Below are 17144 nucleotides of genomic sequence, written 5' to 3'. Positions count from 1 at the left end.
ACTTCACAGAAGCTTGTTCCTATTATTTCTCCCATGGCTTCTCCATCTTTTGTACAAACAGAAGGCTGCAGAGTCCATGCAAGGGAGACGGTGTACCTAGCAGAAGAGATAGGGTCTCTTTCCTAGGATCTGAACTGTCATGAAGCTCAAAAGCAACATGGACTGTAGAAGTCATTATTTTCTTCAATGAGTCAGTATTTTGGCTAGTTGATATGAAAAACAAAATGTCTGACAAAGAATGCCACTTCTGTTGTAATAAAAAAATGCTACATCCAAAGAATCTCCTTTAAAGATGTCCCATTTATTATTGAAAGTAACTTGCATACACCAGAACTAAAGTGTGACAAATATAATTTAATCCCCGCCAATAAGCACACATCTGTGTAGCTTCTACCATAGAAGTACTTACATCCTGAGCAGGATAGTCTGGTTTTTATCTCTTGCTGCTTAAACCAACTGAACTCCTTTCTTTTCCTGTGAAGGAAAGACTGATGTATCTCAAATGTGCTTCTTTAAGGTTAGGTTATCTGTCCTGGAAAGCCAAGTTGTTGTTTGGTTTCCTGGAAGCTTGAGACCACCTTTGCCAAGATATATTGCAGTAATTGATCTCCCATAGGTTCCCATATACAGCTGCATGTAAATGCATCTTGTGAATAAAGGGGAAATAAATCATTGTTGCTGTCTGTCTTGAACACCTTCTCAGGCCCTGGAGGACCGTCCAAGTTCCTTGTTGGTAGATCAAGGTGACAGCAGCAGTCCATCCTTCAACCCTTCAGATAACTCCCTTCTCTCCTCCTCATCACCCATAGACGAGATGGAAGAAAGGAAATCCAGCTCCTTAAAAAGACGACAGTAAGACCACATTTTCAGTCCTTTTTTGACAATGTTTTGAAGAGATAAATGTTTTAAAAATGTCCATTTTGAACTGGCAGCAGAAGCTGTTAATCTGGAAAGGGGAGGACTTGTGTCAGGTGTCAAGCATGCAGTCACATTATGCAAAGAAAAAAAATTTTCTTAAAACAGTCACAGTTTCAATTTTCTGTGATTTTTAATTTTAGTTATACCTGTCTTTGACTTTTGTCACGTCAGTCCCAGTTATGGAGGAAGATGCTGATCTTTAAATGTTTAGAGGGTGATTAGGCTTCAAAAAACTGGTTGTACCCCTTGTTCTGTTCCACTGCACTCTTAATTTCTTTATGTAATAGTAAACTGTTACCATGGTAGAACAAAAACATGCCTGGCTTCAAAATTATTTAAATCTATGGGTAGAAATAACAGTTCATATACTTAAGAGTCTCCAGACCAGAGACATAATAGCATTTTATTTTAAACAATAGTTAAATGTTTAATTTTAATGATGCGTGTAAGAAAACATTTTACTTTAGATAAACAGAAGTAAGCCTGCTCTGGTTCCAAAGTCAAAGCAGCATCTTGCTTAGAAAGAATTTGCATTAATTATTCTGTTTCAGCTCTGCTTATCAAACATATGTGACTCCAAATGTCTGCAAAGCTGTATGCCATTAATCCTCTTTAAGAATCTGTTTCTTTTTTTTAATGATATGCGTGTTCACCATTTTCTTTCCATTGTAGCTATGTCTTACAGGAATTAGTGGAGACAGAGCGAGATTATGTACGAGATCTGGGCTACGTAGTTGAGGTATGATGTTTTTCATTCTCTTGATTTTTCTTTTTTCTTCTTCTTTTTTTTTTTTAATGTGGTACTGACCAGCTGTGTAGCTTGAACCTCACAGTTTTTTCAAAACAGAACACAGGAAGAAACTGAAAATGTTGAATGTTTGCATTCTGAGTTTTCCTTCCTGTAGGATTTTAACATATTAGAATTATTGCATCAGATCTCATTTCTTTTTTTTTTTCCTGTTATCGTGTGCACCTTATTGTTCTTCTGAAGAGTGTAGTTAGTAATTTTTTTAAGATCACTACCTCTGGCCTCTGGTATATTAGACTAGATGGTTTTATTTAGCACAACTAAATTCAAAAAAGCATTGTAACTCAGCAGGTAGAGGAACTATTCTGGATTTGAAAGACTTGCTTCCTCTCCTACTGCTAGGCTTCTCTTAGACTTCCTAGTTTCCCCTTCTGTAAAATGAGATAACATCACACATCTCCCTTCAATCTTCAGCTACCAACAAAATGCATTTGGAAGAGTAGAGAGAATGAGCATGACTGAATTTCAGCCTAACAAGGTTCAATTCTTAAACTCTGTTTTAAAGGGAGGGAGGGAAAGAAAGATTGGCATTGTGATGGTCTTTTTACAGTATTTAAAGGGTGTATTAGAAGGCTATGAACAGATGTATTTTTGTAACTAACAAAATAATTCCTGATTAAAATGCTAGACATCAAAACATAAACTTTGCAAACTAAACCCAAACTTGGCTAATTAGGAACAGAAGTATTAGGAAAAAATAAAAGGAATAGAGTTGCATGAATATTACAAAATTTAAAAACACTCCCAGCTCTAACTATGTGATAGAATTGTACAGTGAGATGAGTATATATATACACCAAAAAAGAGAAGATGGGACTATGGGAAAACATAGAAGGAACTTTATTGCAGCCAGAATGCTTGCTAACAGAATTGACGTTCAATTTTTTTGGTGTTTGGTTTGCTCATACCGCAAGTAGTAGTCCATGCAGTGCAGTCCCATATGCAGTGCAGCTGCTTTCTTTCTCAGCGCACTTTGGTGTAGCGTTAGTGTGGCTGACTGAAATAAGAAACACTGAGCAAAGGAGTGCAGAAGCCAGTTCAGTTTTTTGGTTTGTTTTTGTGTCCCAAGCAAGCTGTTGTCATGGGCAATTTGGAAAGCTTCTGGGACAAGGGGAATTAAAAGCTAGCTCACTTTTTTTAAGTTAAAATGTTCACAGTGAATTTCCTTGGACTGTTGCAGGGTTATATGGCACTTATGAAGGAAGATGGTGTACCTGATGACATGAAAGGCAAAGACAAGATTGTATTTGGAAACATTCACCAGATTTATGACTGGCACAGAGAGTATGTATTAACTTGAAAACCACCTGCTGAATTCTACCTAAAAAATACTAGATTGACTTTAAGAATTTTTTTTTTCCCTCAAATATTCATATACAAGGTAAATACAGTTGCTCTTGTGCTTTGAGTTGTAGATACTGTAGATTCAGCTTACAAATGTTGGTATGAAGATTTGCTTTAAACAAGGTTGCTTATATATACCAAGTGCTTCAACTGAGAATCTATAGTATGGATAGTATTATGTACAGAAGTTTGTACATTGTTTGAGGCTTTGTTTTCAAAAATGTTTTCTCTAAGAATACAGTCTAAAGAATTTATTGGGGTTAGCATGGCAATATGAGCACCTCAGGCACTCAGACTAGGAAGGAGAAAAGTTTCAATCGATATATGAAATTAAAGAATTTTATTAACAAACACCAGTATTTTTTCATCTTGGAATGGATTCAGTGTGTCCTTTTGGAAATGTGTATTAAGATATTACACTGTTAACATTGTCATTTTGGACTTGCATTAATATCCAAAGCCACTGATAGGGGACACAAAGTGGACCTTGCAGTAAGACCACTTTACCTTGCAATCACCTGTTGCTATAGTGTGTGCTATCAGAAAAAAAGTGCTTATTCTGTTTATGTTCAGCTTCTTTTTAGGAGAGTTGGAGAAGTGCCTTGAAGATCCAGAAAAGCTGGGATCCCTGTTTGTTAAGCATGTAAGTGCAAAGGTTGTCTTTGGTAAACCCCTGTTCTTGCTACTGACCAACATTTGTGATTATTCTATGGTACAACACAGTTAAAAAAGTGCTGTAAAATATTCCTCACTGTAAGAGGTGGAGAGATTGGTTATAAGAGCTTATAAATAGACTAAGTATCTATTTTTTGTTCCCAATATCTTTCTGTGGAGAGGAAATATGAATGTGGACCCTGTTTCTCAGTTCAGTTCCAGTTCTGTGTGAGAAAATTGTCATTTCGTATGACCAGATACACCTGTCTTCTAATCCCAGGTATCCATGCAGTACCATGGAACATAGGAACCAAAAATAGGAAAGCAGTTCATTTTTCTTACTGGTTTCAGTGTATTCTAGTTCTGTATCCTTTCCCTTTCTGAGAATCACAGCAGTGACTGAGATTCCTCCCTCTTCACTTGAGGGAGGAACTGAGAGTGCCAGAAGTTCATGATGTTTAATTTTAGTCCAACACAGTACCCTTTATAGCTTTATACAAGTCCCTGTTTTTCCACTTTTCATTTATTTATTAAAAGGAATGACCATGGTGATACATGTGGATATTATAACACTTTGAAAGGAAATTGGATGAACTAGTTATCTAGAAACTAGATATCAAAATTCAGGACACGTCAGACATGCCACTAATCAGTCATTTTGGTGTCTCTGTATAGAAATACCATTTAATATGGTATTTCATCAAGGTACTCCAAATCATGCAAGACAGCAGAAGGGAAACTTGCCTGCTAAATATGATCGTTTGCACAAGTATGCAAAGACTGAAGACAGACTGGATTAAAGCAGATTTAATGGGTTTCAGATTTTCCCTGCAGTCTGTGTTTGAAGTCAATACCAGGGTAGCAAAAGAGCACCAAACATTAATGGAACAGTAACACTGGAAGCCAGGCCTAATTCCTGGACTAATGATGAGGAATGAGCTGTTTCATTTCTGAGGGATTCTTATTATTAAAAACAAACAAACAACAAAAAAACCCCAACAAAACAAAAACAAAAACAACAAAAACAAACAAACAAAAAACAAAAAAACAACCCAGGCATGGGAAGAGGGGAGAATTCTGGCACTGGTAAAATGGGAAGCCTGAAGGGAGCAACTCTCCCTGTTTCTGATCGCTGTTTTACTTTCTCCTGGTATATTTGTAACTGAGTTGTCTTTGAAAGGCACCCTTACCACTCCAGATGGAAAGGCAAGCTGTGATGCTATTACAACCATCCTCTAGCAAAACCCTGACTATCAGCTAGAACATGACGATTCAGTTCCTCCTCTTAATCTCTGTTCTGTGTCCTTTTCAATCTCCATCTTACTTCTTCCTTTTTGGCTTTCCATTTGTCTTCAATGGTCAGTACTCCATAAGTCTCTGAGCAGCAAAGCCTCTAACAGCAAACCAGTCCTAGCAAAATGGTAAGGAAGATCTTGGAGTAGGTAATAGGCACATATGGTATGTCTGTGTTTCTTAACCAGCAAGGTTGGTAATCAAGAATTAATCTTAAAGGCTGAAGTTATGCTCTCTCTCTTTTTCTTTGTTCCTTTGGTGTTAAAAGCACATGCACAAAATACAGAATCAGAGTTAAAAAAATACTAGCACCACCATTTCCAGGTTACATCACCTACATCTCCCTTCAAACTCCAATAGGACAGCTAATACTAAATAGACGACTGAGAGGTTTCTCCTAATGGCTCTGTACAGCTAAACAGGAGGAGGTCATTATTCTAATATATTTGAATAATAATCTGATTATTAAAATCAAATTAAAGATATGATATTTCAAAGGCTCCATCCATTGCTCTTGCTAAAAGAAGAAGATAACCATTTTCCTACTTAATTTTATTGTGGGACCTGCTGAGCTATCATCTCTAAACAACTGTTGTTCAGGAATATTCGTAACTGGCAATTTTCTGACTTGTGTTGCCTTTCTAAAATCATCATGATATGCACAAATAAATGTGTTTTCAGATCTGTAATTTCTGTGTATGTACCTGCTTCTTTCCCTCAAAAAGGACCTTTTTAAGTTCATACCTTTGAACAGCTGTACTTCTTAAAATAATACTCTATTTATTTCAATCTGGCATGCTTTTTTCTTGATGTTGATGATGTATCCTGTATCTTTGTTCTTCTAGGAGAGACGGTTGCACATGTACATAGTTTACTGCCAAAACAAACCAAAGTCTGAGCACATTGTCTCAGAATACATTGATACATTTTTTGAGGTAAGTTTCTGAGAGAGGATATATGCAAGGTGAAGGGTGTGTACAAATCATAAGCGTTATCTTATCTGTTGACCAAAAAAAAAAAAAGGCAGCACGTATTGTTGTTACTGTTTTAAATTATAATTTCTTGCCACTTCTGTTCTGATTTCTCAAGTCTGATACAGGCTCCTAGAGATGTATTTATCTCTAGGGGAAGAAAACTAAAGTTTAGGTATAAGATATTAATCAGCAGAGTCTCATCCTTACTAGCCCTAGCCCAGGCACTTAACAGTGCATATTATATGAAATGGCAATTTTGGATGAGCAAAGATCACTGTCGAAAATAGACTATATACAACCTATGATTGAAAAATTACATGTCACTATACAGTTGTTTCAAAAAAAGATATGGAAGATGCTTGGAGGAGGGAATGCTTTGGAAACAAAGCTGATACAGATAAGGGGAAGGACTCTAGCTTTTGCTAACTGAAGATTAGGTTCTGCTCTGACTTTTGCCAATTTCTGCTCTGATAGCCATTAATAGTGATATATCCTGCTGTGTTTCTAACTCAACAAAACAGAACAAAGTTGTTTCTAACGGAACGAACAAAAAGTGTTTCTTTTACAACCCTCAGGATCTAAAGCAACGCCTGGGCCACAGACTTCAGCTCACGGACTTGCTAATAAAACCTGTGCAGAGAATTATGAAATACCAGCTGTTACTAAAGGTAAAGTGGTGCTGAGATGAATGATTCAATATATGTGTTAACAGATATGTTTTCTTTTTTAAATATCACTGATGCTTTTCTACCCTCCTCCCAAACAGAACCCAGATTTGTAAGCGATGTAATATTATTATTTTCTGAGCATATACAGATAGTTATAAAAATTGTAGTAAAAAGCTTGGACAGAATTTTGTGGGGGTTTTTTAACAGTTAAAGACCAAATGAACTCAAGTCAGTGACATGGAAATGTTTAGAATTTGTACCAATGTCCTATGAAGGGGACAGGGATCTCCCAACTCTTTTCAGATGTAAATGTGATATCAGTTGTTGGGACTCATCCCAACTTTTCCAACTACATCTGCAACCATTTTAATATCACATCAATGTTTACTGAAGAGCAAGCCTTTGTATCACAGAGGTCATTGCCTTAATACATGTTCTTGTATGATCTAAATCAAAAATAGTGAATAAACCTTAAAAAATAAGAGGGGGAAAAGCACTGCAGCAGAAGCTTTAAAAGGAAAACTTTTCTATGTGTCTTCTGCGGTCTGTCATTCTCTGATAGAGAATAGCAAATGCAGATTTTGAAGATTTCTTGTTGCTGATTAATGAAAAAAGAACTCATATTACTGGTTTTTCTTTTTCCAGGACTTCCTCAAATATTCTAAAAAAGCTAACCTTGACACAACAGAACTAGAGGTACTTGAGACATTTTCTCTTAGTGATTCGAATGCTCTTTAAACTTCTACTTGTTTTGACATAGAGTTGCTTTTCTTTCCTGATCTTCTTCAGAATGTGATTATGATAAGTGTTTACTTTTCACATTTCTGTTCTAAAGCAACCATAGCAAATGAAACAAAATTTTATCCTGCTAACTCATTTGGAAAATAAAGCTTTGACTTTTTATTTGTCTTGAACAGAGAGCTGTAGAGGTCATGTGTATAGTACCAAAACGGTGTAATGACATGATGAATGTTGGCCGCCTGCAAGGATTTGATGTAAGTTGGCTGGGGTTTTGCTTACAGTTTTTGTCAGGTTCTCCAGAAATTAACCATTAATGTTGTGGGGAGAGCTGGGGGGGAGAAATGAGGTAGGGTGCTCTCTCACTATCTGGTTAGCTGGTGCAAAAAGCGGTGAATGAAAAATCAAGTCTTAGCCCTGCCAAGGACTTCTTCCTGGGAAGCTTTACCTGTTGTGTCAGTCACACTAGGTAAGTCCTTCTGCAAAATCTAGGAAGGGCTAGTGTTATTACAGTTCCCTTATTGACTAATGGCTTGCAAAATAGTGAAGTAATCAGTTATAAGCAGGTGAGCAGACCTGACTTCAGCAGTGTAGGCAAAGGAGGAGTTGCTAAGGTCAGTGAAGTACCTGAGGCAACTGTAGCCCTTCTCCTTGTTTTGCTAAGTCTAGAAGAGATGGAAATTGGCTATCGATGCAGTATGCATCGGCCAGGGTATAGTCACATGCTGTACTTGCAAAGCCCTTTCTGCTCTGTCATGCAGGGAATGAACTCGAATTCTTCCCCTTTTCAGCACCCTGGAAGACATGAGAAGAATATATGAGTTCCTGTGTTGGGGGTGGCAGGGAAGGAGTTATTGAGACTAGAGAGATGAAAGCCTCAGCACTACTAAGCCTCAAACTGCAGTATGAATTGAAAAGGGTGGGGTGGATTTTTGGGGGGGGGTTTCTTGATGATGTTTGGGTTTTGAGAAAGGGCATAAAAATGTCTTGTGTATAAGAGGATTAATTAATATATACTGGTCAGTGACACTCAGAAATTGGGAGATATACAAAGCTATTTTGGCATGAGCATCTGCTCAAAAAAGTTGATTGGGGAAAGAAATCAAGAACTGCACTAAGTGTCTTTCTGCTTGCCTCTGTGTTTAGGGTAAAATTGTAGCCCAGGGTAAGCTCCTGCTGCAGGACACATTCTTGGTTACAGACCAGGACACGGGACTTCTGCCACGCTGCAAGGAGAGACGGGTCTTCCTGTTTGAGCAGATTGTCATTTTCAGTGAGCTGCTAGATAAAAAGAAAGGTTTCTCCATGCCCGGATTCTTGTTTAAAAACAGTATCAAGGTAACTGTTGTGCATGAGTCTTTGTGTCCCCTGCACAAACTCTGCTAAGGTAACAGTTTCTGATTCAGTGTGGAGTCACTAGTGACACATAGATGTGCAATCATAAAGCATAGTGAGGTGTCGGTCATTTCCTGAAATTACTTCCTACTGAATTTCTGCTCGCTCTGATGATAAATGAAAATCTTTGGATCCCAGCACTCTGATGCTTCCCATGTGAAGCATACCAAAACTGGTGTTCTTATACAAAGCTGGACAAGCATTCACAAAGGGTTTAGTTTTCAGCTCTGTGCTGTGAGTACACCACATTGCAAAGGCATTGCAAATAAAGATGATAACTCTACATATCCCCTCTTTTGAGTTTCAGCTGAAATTGGTTCAAATGTGTAGGTAACATATGTCTAAGAAGGCAGCACTACTTACAGGTCAGCTCTTCTACAAGCAAGTCCCTCAAACAAAAAGTGTTTGCTCCTGCTTCAAGCCTTCTCTGAAACAAAAACTGTTGATATTAGTGCCCACCGGCCCTCCTGGTGAAGCATTTTGTGTGGACTCTACTTCTGTTAATTCGCCTCGGTGCTCTCCCTGCCAGCTGACCATCCTGTTCAGCGCTGGCTGGACAGCCTATTCCAAGGCATTGCTGTCTCTGCAGCAGAAGCCTTCAGTGTGGGCCAGTGGTAGAGCTCCACAGCGGGCTCAGCATTTTAAGTAACGTGAAGGAAGAGTGAGGGCTGATGGAGAACATTGGGCTGTACTGACCAGTTGGAGATTGTTTAGGCACAGTGTGTCAGTAAGCTGTACACTAATCTTTAGTTTACTGTAATCCTTCATTTTGTGGTATTATTTTACTGAAGGAAAGAATGGTCATCATTTGACGATCTGACTCTGAGCTCCTAAGTAAGAGATTTTAGAGGTATGTTTCTCATAAAATACATGAAGGAAATTCTCTCTTTTTTTGTTTTTTTCTTTGTTTTGTTTTCATGAAGGTGAGTTGCCTTTCCCTGGAGGAAAATGTGGACAGCGATCCATGTAAATTTGCACTAACATCAAGAACGGGCGATGTCACAGAGACCTTTATTTTGCATTCTGCCAGTCCAGGAGTCCGCCAGTTATGGATCCATGAAATTAACCAAATTTTGGAAAACCAGCGCAACTTTTTAAATGGTAAATGATTTCCTCTCACTGAAAGTTCATAATTGAACGACTTCTCTCTCATCTGTTGTTTCTTGGCTTTGAAATGTTTTGCGAGTTTCCTTTTTCCTGAGCTAATACGGAACAGTTGGGGCATATGTGCCACATTTCTGCTTCAGAACAGATGCTAGCATTTATTATAAGACTGGTAGTCTGAATTTACATGGTGTTCTCTTGGTGAAATTTTCCAAATGTTTTGTAGGAGTGACTCAAGATTGGCACCATCCATTGAGATGGAGAGCTTGTGTACCCCTTTTAATCAAATGCAAGCCTTTAAAGGCTAAACTCAAGTGGCATTTTAAGCATCTATTCAGAATATGTTTTGCTTGTGTTTTTTGGTGGCCATTGTTGTCACGTCTTACTGTGGCAACAACATTCAGACTCTGCAGGAGAAAAGTAGAAGACGGTAGTGTCTTCTGTGACACTAGAAGGTTCTTGCTGTATTTTTGTATCCATCAGTTGTTGCCCCAATCTAGATATTTTTTTTTAGAGTTGTAATGGATGGAGTAATGAGCTGAGAATTTGGAGTCACACCTGTTTTTTCCCAGGTTGGCCGCTGACTGGCAATGTGATCCTAGAGGAAAACATTTCTCCCTGGTTTCAGATTTTTCATCTTTAATAGAGGTACCTATAGCAGGCCATGGAGATGTGATATAGGAAAGTGAATTGAGGTCTACAGCATGACCAGCATTGCTAAGGGAATCTTTCTTATTTGAACAGCACTCCCCTTTTGCCAGTAAACATGTCTGTTTTAAATTGTTTCTGTTCCCTTTCCTCCCTTCCTGTCCCTGATCGCCTCCCCTCCCTTCCCCATTGCAGCCTTGACATCCCCAATCGAGTACCAGAGGAACCACAGCAGTGGTGGAGGCGGCAGTGGGAGCAGCAGCGGTAACAGCAGCGGCCCCAGCAGCTGTAGTGGCATCCCCAGCTCCAGCCGTAGCCGGCCATCCCGGATCCCCCAGCCTGTCAGACACCATTCCCCAGTCCTGGTCTCCTCTGCAGCCTCGGCCCAAGCAGAGGCAGACAAGATGTCAGGTATGTCCATTCACAATCTCTCCCTGCCACACTACAACACCTCCTTAGAAACTGGCCTGACCCAGCCAGACAGGCACCCTCCCAATGCAGAACCGGACGGTCCTCAGAGAGAAGCTGAGCAGATTCCCAAGATGAAAGTTATTGACAGTCCCAGGAAGACAGCGGGAAACATTTCTGGCTCAACTGACGGAGCCCAGAAAGACTCACGTGGAAGCTCAGAGGACAGTCGCTCAAGAAACAGCATAGGATCACTGACGCTCGGGAAGCAAAGGCCAGGAGCCATCTCACCAATGAACTCTCCTCTCTCCACGACTTTCCCTTCTCCTTTTGGCAAAGAAACCTTTCCACCCAGCAGCCCCCTGCAGAAGGGCTCCTTTTGGAGCTCCATCCCAGCATCCCCTGCCAGCCGCCCTGGCTCCTTCACTTTCCCTGGGGACAATGACTCCCTCCAGCGGCAGGTCCACCGCCACTCTTCACACAGCAAGGACACAGACCGCATGAGCACATGCTCCTCGACCAGCGAGCAGTCAGTTCACTCCACCCAGAGTAATGGGGTAAGAGCGGAGCACCTCTGTCCTGCGAGCTCTTCTAAAACCTTCCCGTGCTCCCTTTCTGTGCGTTGCCATCACTCTCCGTACTAACTTCTGGCTCTCCAGTGCTGTACTGCTCTGAAATAATCAACTGTTTGAATATCTTCTGCACATTAAAAAACCAAAATTACCTACCTCTCTGTGTATGTATACATACAAACATGGATATGTATACAGACACAAAGCAACTGCTAACATTAGATGCAACTTCTGCCTCTGCTGAAAACATAGATCACTAGGCTGATACTTACTAACTTGCTCTCCTTGCTTTTTTTCATCTCTAATTTGAAGGCACATAATTAACATGCTGAAGCGTGGCAGCCAGAGCACCTTGGGGTATGCACTGCGGCTGGCACTTAAATCTGACTTCAAGATTTTGGCAGATTGCCTTGGGGCTTTTTTTTCCCTTTCACACACAAATCCGCCACCATTGTCCTGTTGAGTTTTAACTTCGTGGAGACATCTACAGTACGTTCTCTGGGCTGCTTGATTTTTATTTTTCATTAATTTATTTCCCCCCCCTCTCCTTTCAGCCTTAGTTGATGTACAACATTCTCTTTTTAAATCCTGTGTCTGGGTCAAGGAAGCTTCCTGCAATCCACTCAAAATAGGCCAACAAAACCTGGCTAAAATAATCCTTCTTCTACTACAACCAAAATAAATAGCGGCTCCACTTGTCTTTTCTGCTTTGTAAGAAGAACTGGTTTGGGGCATCTGGAGATTCAACCTTTTAGTATGCACTTGGTGTGTTTGTGCGGAAAGCTGGGGTATCAACAGAATCCACATTCTCTGTAATAACGTCCACCAGGAAACGCAACACAGCAATCACAGGGGCATGTGCAATATAAAACAAAAATTTCAAGGCACTTGCCATGGATGTGGTAGGCAGGCTATGGTGCCTTTCTTTTTAAACTCACATTTGATTTTCTCTCACTAAGTGTTGTGTTCACAAATGTTTGTTCTTCCACTCTCTCACAAATCGTATGCAGTACCAATTTTGCAAATCACCTAACTTGCTGGACCTTTTTTAAATGCATGCATTTCTTTATAGAACTCTTTAACACACAGAGCTTTCTTGACTTCTTAGTTCTTACACTTACTTTTGTAATAGCTTCAGAAGAAAAAATTATGCTTTGCATGTATTGTATTTTTATCCCAATATTGTTTCAGCTTTTCATTTGGTTTAGGTCTGTCTTGTGTTTCTCTTCAGTCTAGCAAATTGTGATGATGATATAATATCTGGAATAATTGGAGTATTTTGCAATGACTACACAGCATGTGAATCAAGATGGTGGTACTTTTTATATGCAGAGAAGACTTGCATAGTATTAATTGATGTCTTTCCATTAAGAAAAGAGAGAGGGAGAGACAGGATGGCACTGGCTTTCCAAAACATTTGAATTTTGATACTGTCTTGGCAAAGACACCATTGCTTGGGTTTTTATCTTACTGTAAAACGTAGTAGCTGAATGCATGCCTTCTGCTTCACAATCATGTTTCTTTTAGTTTGATAATTGAGATGGGTCATAATTCTTCATTTATAACCTCATTTCTAGACCATACTTTAGCAGGATTTCACACCACATTCAACAGGCTAGAGAAAATGGGTTGTGAAGGTTTATTTTGATTTAACCATTTGTGTGTGTGTGTTTACATGCATATATGGTTAAGGTTGGTTACTTACGGAAAAGTTACTTCTAAAAAGAAGAAAAAGGAATTGGTTTTGCTAGTATTTCAGGAATATGGGAGGAATTTTTAATATTTTGATTGTAAATCCTACTCTAATCCCATAATTGAGGTCAGTGATGGCCAGCAGAACTTGCAGTAGAAAAACATTAACTGTGCAAGAATAATTACTTCCTTGCAAGGCAAAATAAAAGGCTATCTTTCTGTGGTGAGAATAAGTTCTGATATAAGCACATTCACAAGAACATTTGTCACTTAGTAGTTACCAGACACTTGTGTATTTAACAGATTTATCTGTCCTTGTTGAAAATAAATGTTCAGGCTTTAATATGATCCTTTAAGACTTAACTATTAAAAAGAAATGTTATGTTACAGGAAGGTCAGTCCTGCAGTTATACAAATTCTGCTGCATGCTAAGAAACAGTATGTTCGGGAATAGTGTGTGGGGCAAGGTTTGGGGCTTAGGTTGGTTTTGCTACTTCAGCCTTCCCTTCCTCTCCTCCTGTAAGTCTCACTGAAGGAGTTAAACCAGCTTTCTCTGAATAGAGTTGTTTTTCATCTAGCTAAAAGAATCTAGCAAGTTGTAATCTTAACTTAAACAATGACTGAAAATGAGACTGGTTTTTTGGTTCTACTATTCCCAGTTTGCCTGAATCGTGGAAGGGGCTTGCTAATAAAAAAGACCACGCAGACAGTCCTCTAAGCCAGACAAAATGAGTTCTCTCACTGGAAATACAGCATTTGGAATTAAACATAAATATCCTTTAGTAGAGGTATAATCCAGGATGAGATCTTTCTCTGTGGTAGCATTTACTTCATCATCCTAATAGGGGAAAAAAGACAGAATGGACTTGACTCACCCAGTTGAATAAAATAGTTCAGCTAGAATAAAATGTACAGACTCACTAGAAACCCAAGCATCAATATGCTGCACATGCTATGAATGAGTAATCTGAGACTATTCCTTTCCAAATGTCTTGGTTTCTCAGTAGACTAGCCAGCCAAAACATTCCTGGGGAATCACAGGCACCAAGAGATGGAGTGGCTTCTTCAAGGCAGGTTGGAAGAGAACGTGGTTTTCTGGGCTCTCAGCGTACCATGCTGTCCACCGACCCCTGCTGTGTCTCCTCAACACTGAGGGGAGAAATACTTGACAGTTTTGAGAAAAAACAGTGACACTGTTTTAATCCTGTGTGCCAAGCTTTCCACTCACTGCTAGCATGTATGTGGTGCTAACATGTGGTTATGCTATATAAGCCATAAGTAGTCTCCAGCTACAGCTGGGTACTGATTTCCTTCTTCAACTCTACTACTACTAAGCAATAGTGAGCCCTCACTGGTAGTGAACTGAAACAGTTTGAAGTAAGAACAGAGAGAAAACATAGGCACACGCACATACACACCTCATGCCATATCATTAATAGGCCATCCACTTTGTTTTTAACTTGTTTCAAGAAGGAAATAACTTATTTCAGGGAATAGGTTGCATAGTCTGATAATAGATTTCACGCTTCCATTTACTAAACCTCAGGTGAGAAATGCATGCAAATGGGCAAAATGAGTCTTACTTTTAAAAAATAATTTCCAGTGGATTCATGTCCAGGGGAAGGCTTTTTGTTTTGAAAAGTAGCATGACTTTTAATGTACACCGGATCAGCCATAATTAGCTTTCTGCAAATGCTTGGTGAAGAAACAAACAAAATTCACGAACACTAGTTGAAAGTGTATGATAAATAGCTAACAACACTCAGCTATCGTAGTCATTAATCAGTTAGGAGTGAGATTTCCAGCTTTATTCACTGGGCCTATTTTGCCCAAGAAATGAATAATTTCTTATTTCAGTAATTTACCTCATCCTATGCTTATTTCAGTAATTTATCTCATCCTATGTTTAAAGGAGCAAACCTGATCATACAGATTTAACCAGGGACAAGCCCTGAGGTTTTGAGAGACACTGCCAAAAGCCTGTTTTGTTCTTTTGTGCCTTGACATGTTTTGTGTGCAGAAGGCTGGTGTCTGAGATCTGACAAATAGTGCTAGGAAAGACTCTATATATTTTTTTGTTGTTGGAATTTCTGGTCTTTATGAGGTAAAGTCTTGACCTGTTACGATTTTGAAACTGCACCTGTAAGACCATGAAAAACTGTCCTATGTGCTGTACTGTAGTTTTGTTGCCTGATAAAGATGCAAGGTGCAGTGTCTGAGCTTGAAAGGAAGACCAGTTGAGATCTATGTGTAAACTGACTCTTAGTTAAAGGAAGTAATCTTGAGTAAAAGTAATGGGGATAAATTTCTGCAGCAGCTGTACATGAAAGTAGTCAAAGATCAAACTAGTGTGCACAAGACAAATAGACACAGGCAGCTCTAAAAGAGAAATCGTAGCGCGCTCTGACTACAGCTTATGTGGATCATGCAGGTAATGGTGGTAATGTCGCAGGCCAAGAACAGCCTGTTGTCTTCATGAACTTTAAACTTGATTCTTTTTTCTCCCCCTCTTTGTGCTTCCAATTGACACTTGCAGAGTGAAAGTAGCAGCAGTAGCAATATCTCCACCATGCTGGTGACACACGATTACACGGCAGTGAAGGAGGATGAGATAAATGTCTACCAAGGAGAGGTCGTGCAGATTCTAGCCAGCAATCAACAGAACATGTTTTTGGTGTTCAGAGCCGCCACTGATCAGTGCCCCGCAGCTGAGGGCTGGATTCCCGGCTATGTCTTGGGGCATACCAGTGCAGTCATCATTGACAACCCTGATGGAACCATCAAGTGAGTGCCTGGGTGTGTGTAGAAGGGAAGGAGGAAGAAAAATTTCCAGTTTAGACAAGGCTTTGAACCTTTTAAGCCAAAAGTTGATGTGATCTTTGAGAAATAAACGAACATGAAGCAGAATGAGTACTTGAGGGGTCCCTTAGCAAACTTCAAAATATAAGAAAGAACCCAGAAGCACATATTCCTTATTAAAAAGCTGTAGTAGGGCAATCTTCTGCAAAAAGGTGATGAAATAATACCTGATTTAAGAGCAACAATAGTTACTGGTTTATTTAATAGAATGAGTTGTCAGGCTAGGCTCCTTTGTTTAGGAAAACAGTCATAAATGTCTGTTTCAAGTGAAATGAGATTTCAGAGTTCCTAGATCTCCTCTTTGAGCCACAAACATACTGAAAATGTCTGGTTGTGCTAGGAAGATCTCTCTCAAATCTGCAAGGGGAGAAATAATATCAAAGTTCTTAGCAGTAAAACTTTATGTAAAGCTTCTATAGGCTGTATTTGATACAGATTTCGTACTGATCATTGCTCAGTTTGATTGACAGTTTGTATTTTCATACAGAAAGTTTACCATTCCAGCAACGATTTAAAGAAAGACTGAACTACAGACTAATCTTACTAGCTTGCTTACAGTTTTAACCAAGGGTAGCATCCCTTATGGAATACTTAATTTCTTTCATTTCAGTATACTTTAATACAATGAAATAACATTTCAACATACTTTTCCAAATCTATTTGAGACTAGAGAGTATAACACATAACTTAGAGTTGAAAAAAAATTGATCAAAGTTTAATGTTCTGTATTCAGGAAGTCAACATCTTGGCACACAGCACTCCGTTTAAGGAAGAAATCTGAGAAAAAAGATAAAGACGGCAAAAGGGAAGGCAAGCTAGAAAATGGTTACCGCAAATCCCGAGAAGGACTTGCCAACAAGGTTTCTGTAAAGGTAAATGTTACAAAGATGTAGTAGTTTCCAAAAGGAGCTGTGTTGGGATTTCTTTAAAAGTAACTTTTGTCGGAAATTCACATGAAGGGATTGGAGGCGACAGTAGTTTTAACGAACAGTGTTTGCCAAATCTGAAAATGGGAAGATACAGTCTTTGAGCCTGCAAGCGTGATATAGCATAAGGATACTGCAGAAAG

The 17144-nt window shown here is 39.2% G+C and overlaps 1 protein-coding gene across 7 annotated transcripts in view; it reads left to right on the top strand.

The window, feature by feature from the left end:
- Window positions 1–17144, top strand: part of TRIO (trio Rho guanine nucleotide exchange factor) — a 259780-nt gene that overhangs the window by 230621 nt on the left and 12015 nt on the right. For 3 of the 7 annotated variants that reach the window (XM_075494017.1, XM_075494016.1, XM_075494018.1), the window contains 13 exons: window positions 704–852; window positions 1591–1657; window positions 2907–3010; window positions 3644–3713; window positions 5863–5952; window positions 6567–6659; window positions 7305–7355; window positions 7577–7654; window positions 8544–8735; window positions 9716–9893; window positions 10740–11509; window positions 15753–16000; window positions 16809–16947. In XM_075494017.1, coding sequence (XP_075350132.1) covers window positions 704–852; window positions 1591–1657; window positions 2907–3010; window positions 3644–3713; window positions 5863–5952; window positions 6567–6659; window positions 7305–7355; window positions 7577–7654; window positions 8544–8735; window positions 9716–9893; window positions 10740–11509; window positions 15753–16000; window positions 16809–16947 — 2229 coding nt within the window. Of the gene's footprint in view, window positions 1–703; window positions 853–1590; window positions 1658–2906; window positions 3011–3643; window positions 3714–5862; window positions 5953–6566; window positions 6660–7304; window positions 7356–7576; window positions 7655–8543; window positions 8736–9715; window positions 9894–10739; window positions 11510–15752; window positions 16001–16808; window positions 16948–17144 lie in introns of those variants that run through there. The other 4 variants (XM_075494020.1, XM_075494019.1, XM_075494022.1 and 1 more) reach the window with 4 other exon arrangements.

Source organism: Mycteria americana, chromosome 2 (genome assembly GCF_035582795.1).
Source record: "Mycteria americana isolate JAX WOST 10 ecotype Jacksonville Zoo and Gardens chromosome 2, USCA_MyAme_1.0, whole genome shotgun sequence".
In the NCBI taxonomy this organism is placed as follows: domain Eukaryota; kingdom Metazoa; phylum Chordata; class Aves; order Ciconiiformes; family Ciconiidae; genus Mycteria; species Mycteria americana.
This window is presented reverse-complemented; position numbering and strand designations above follow the sequence as displayed.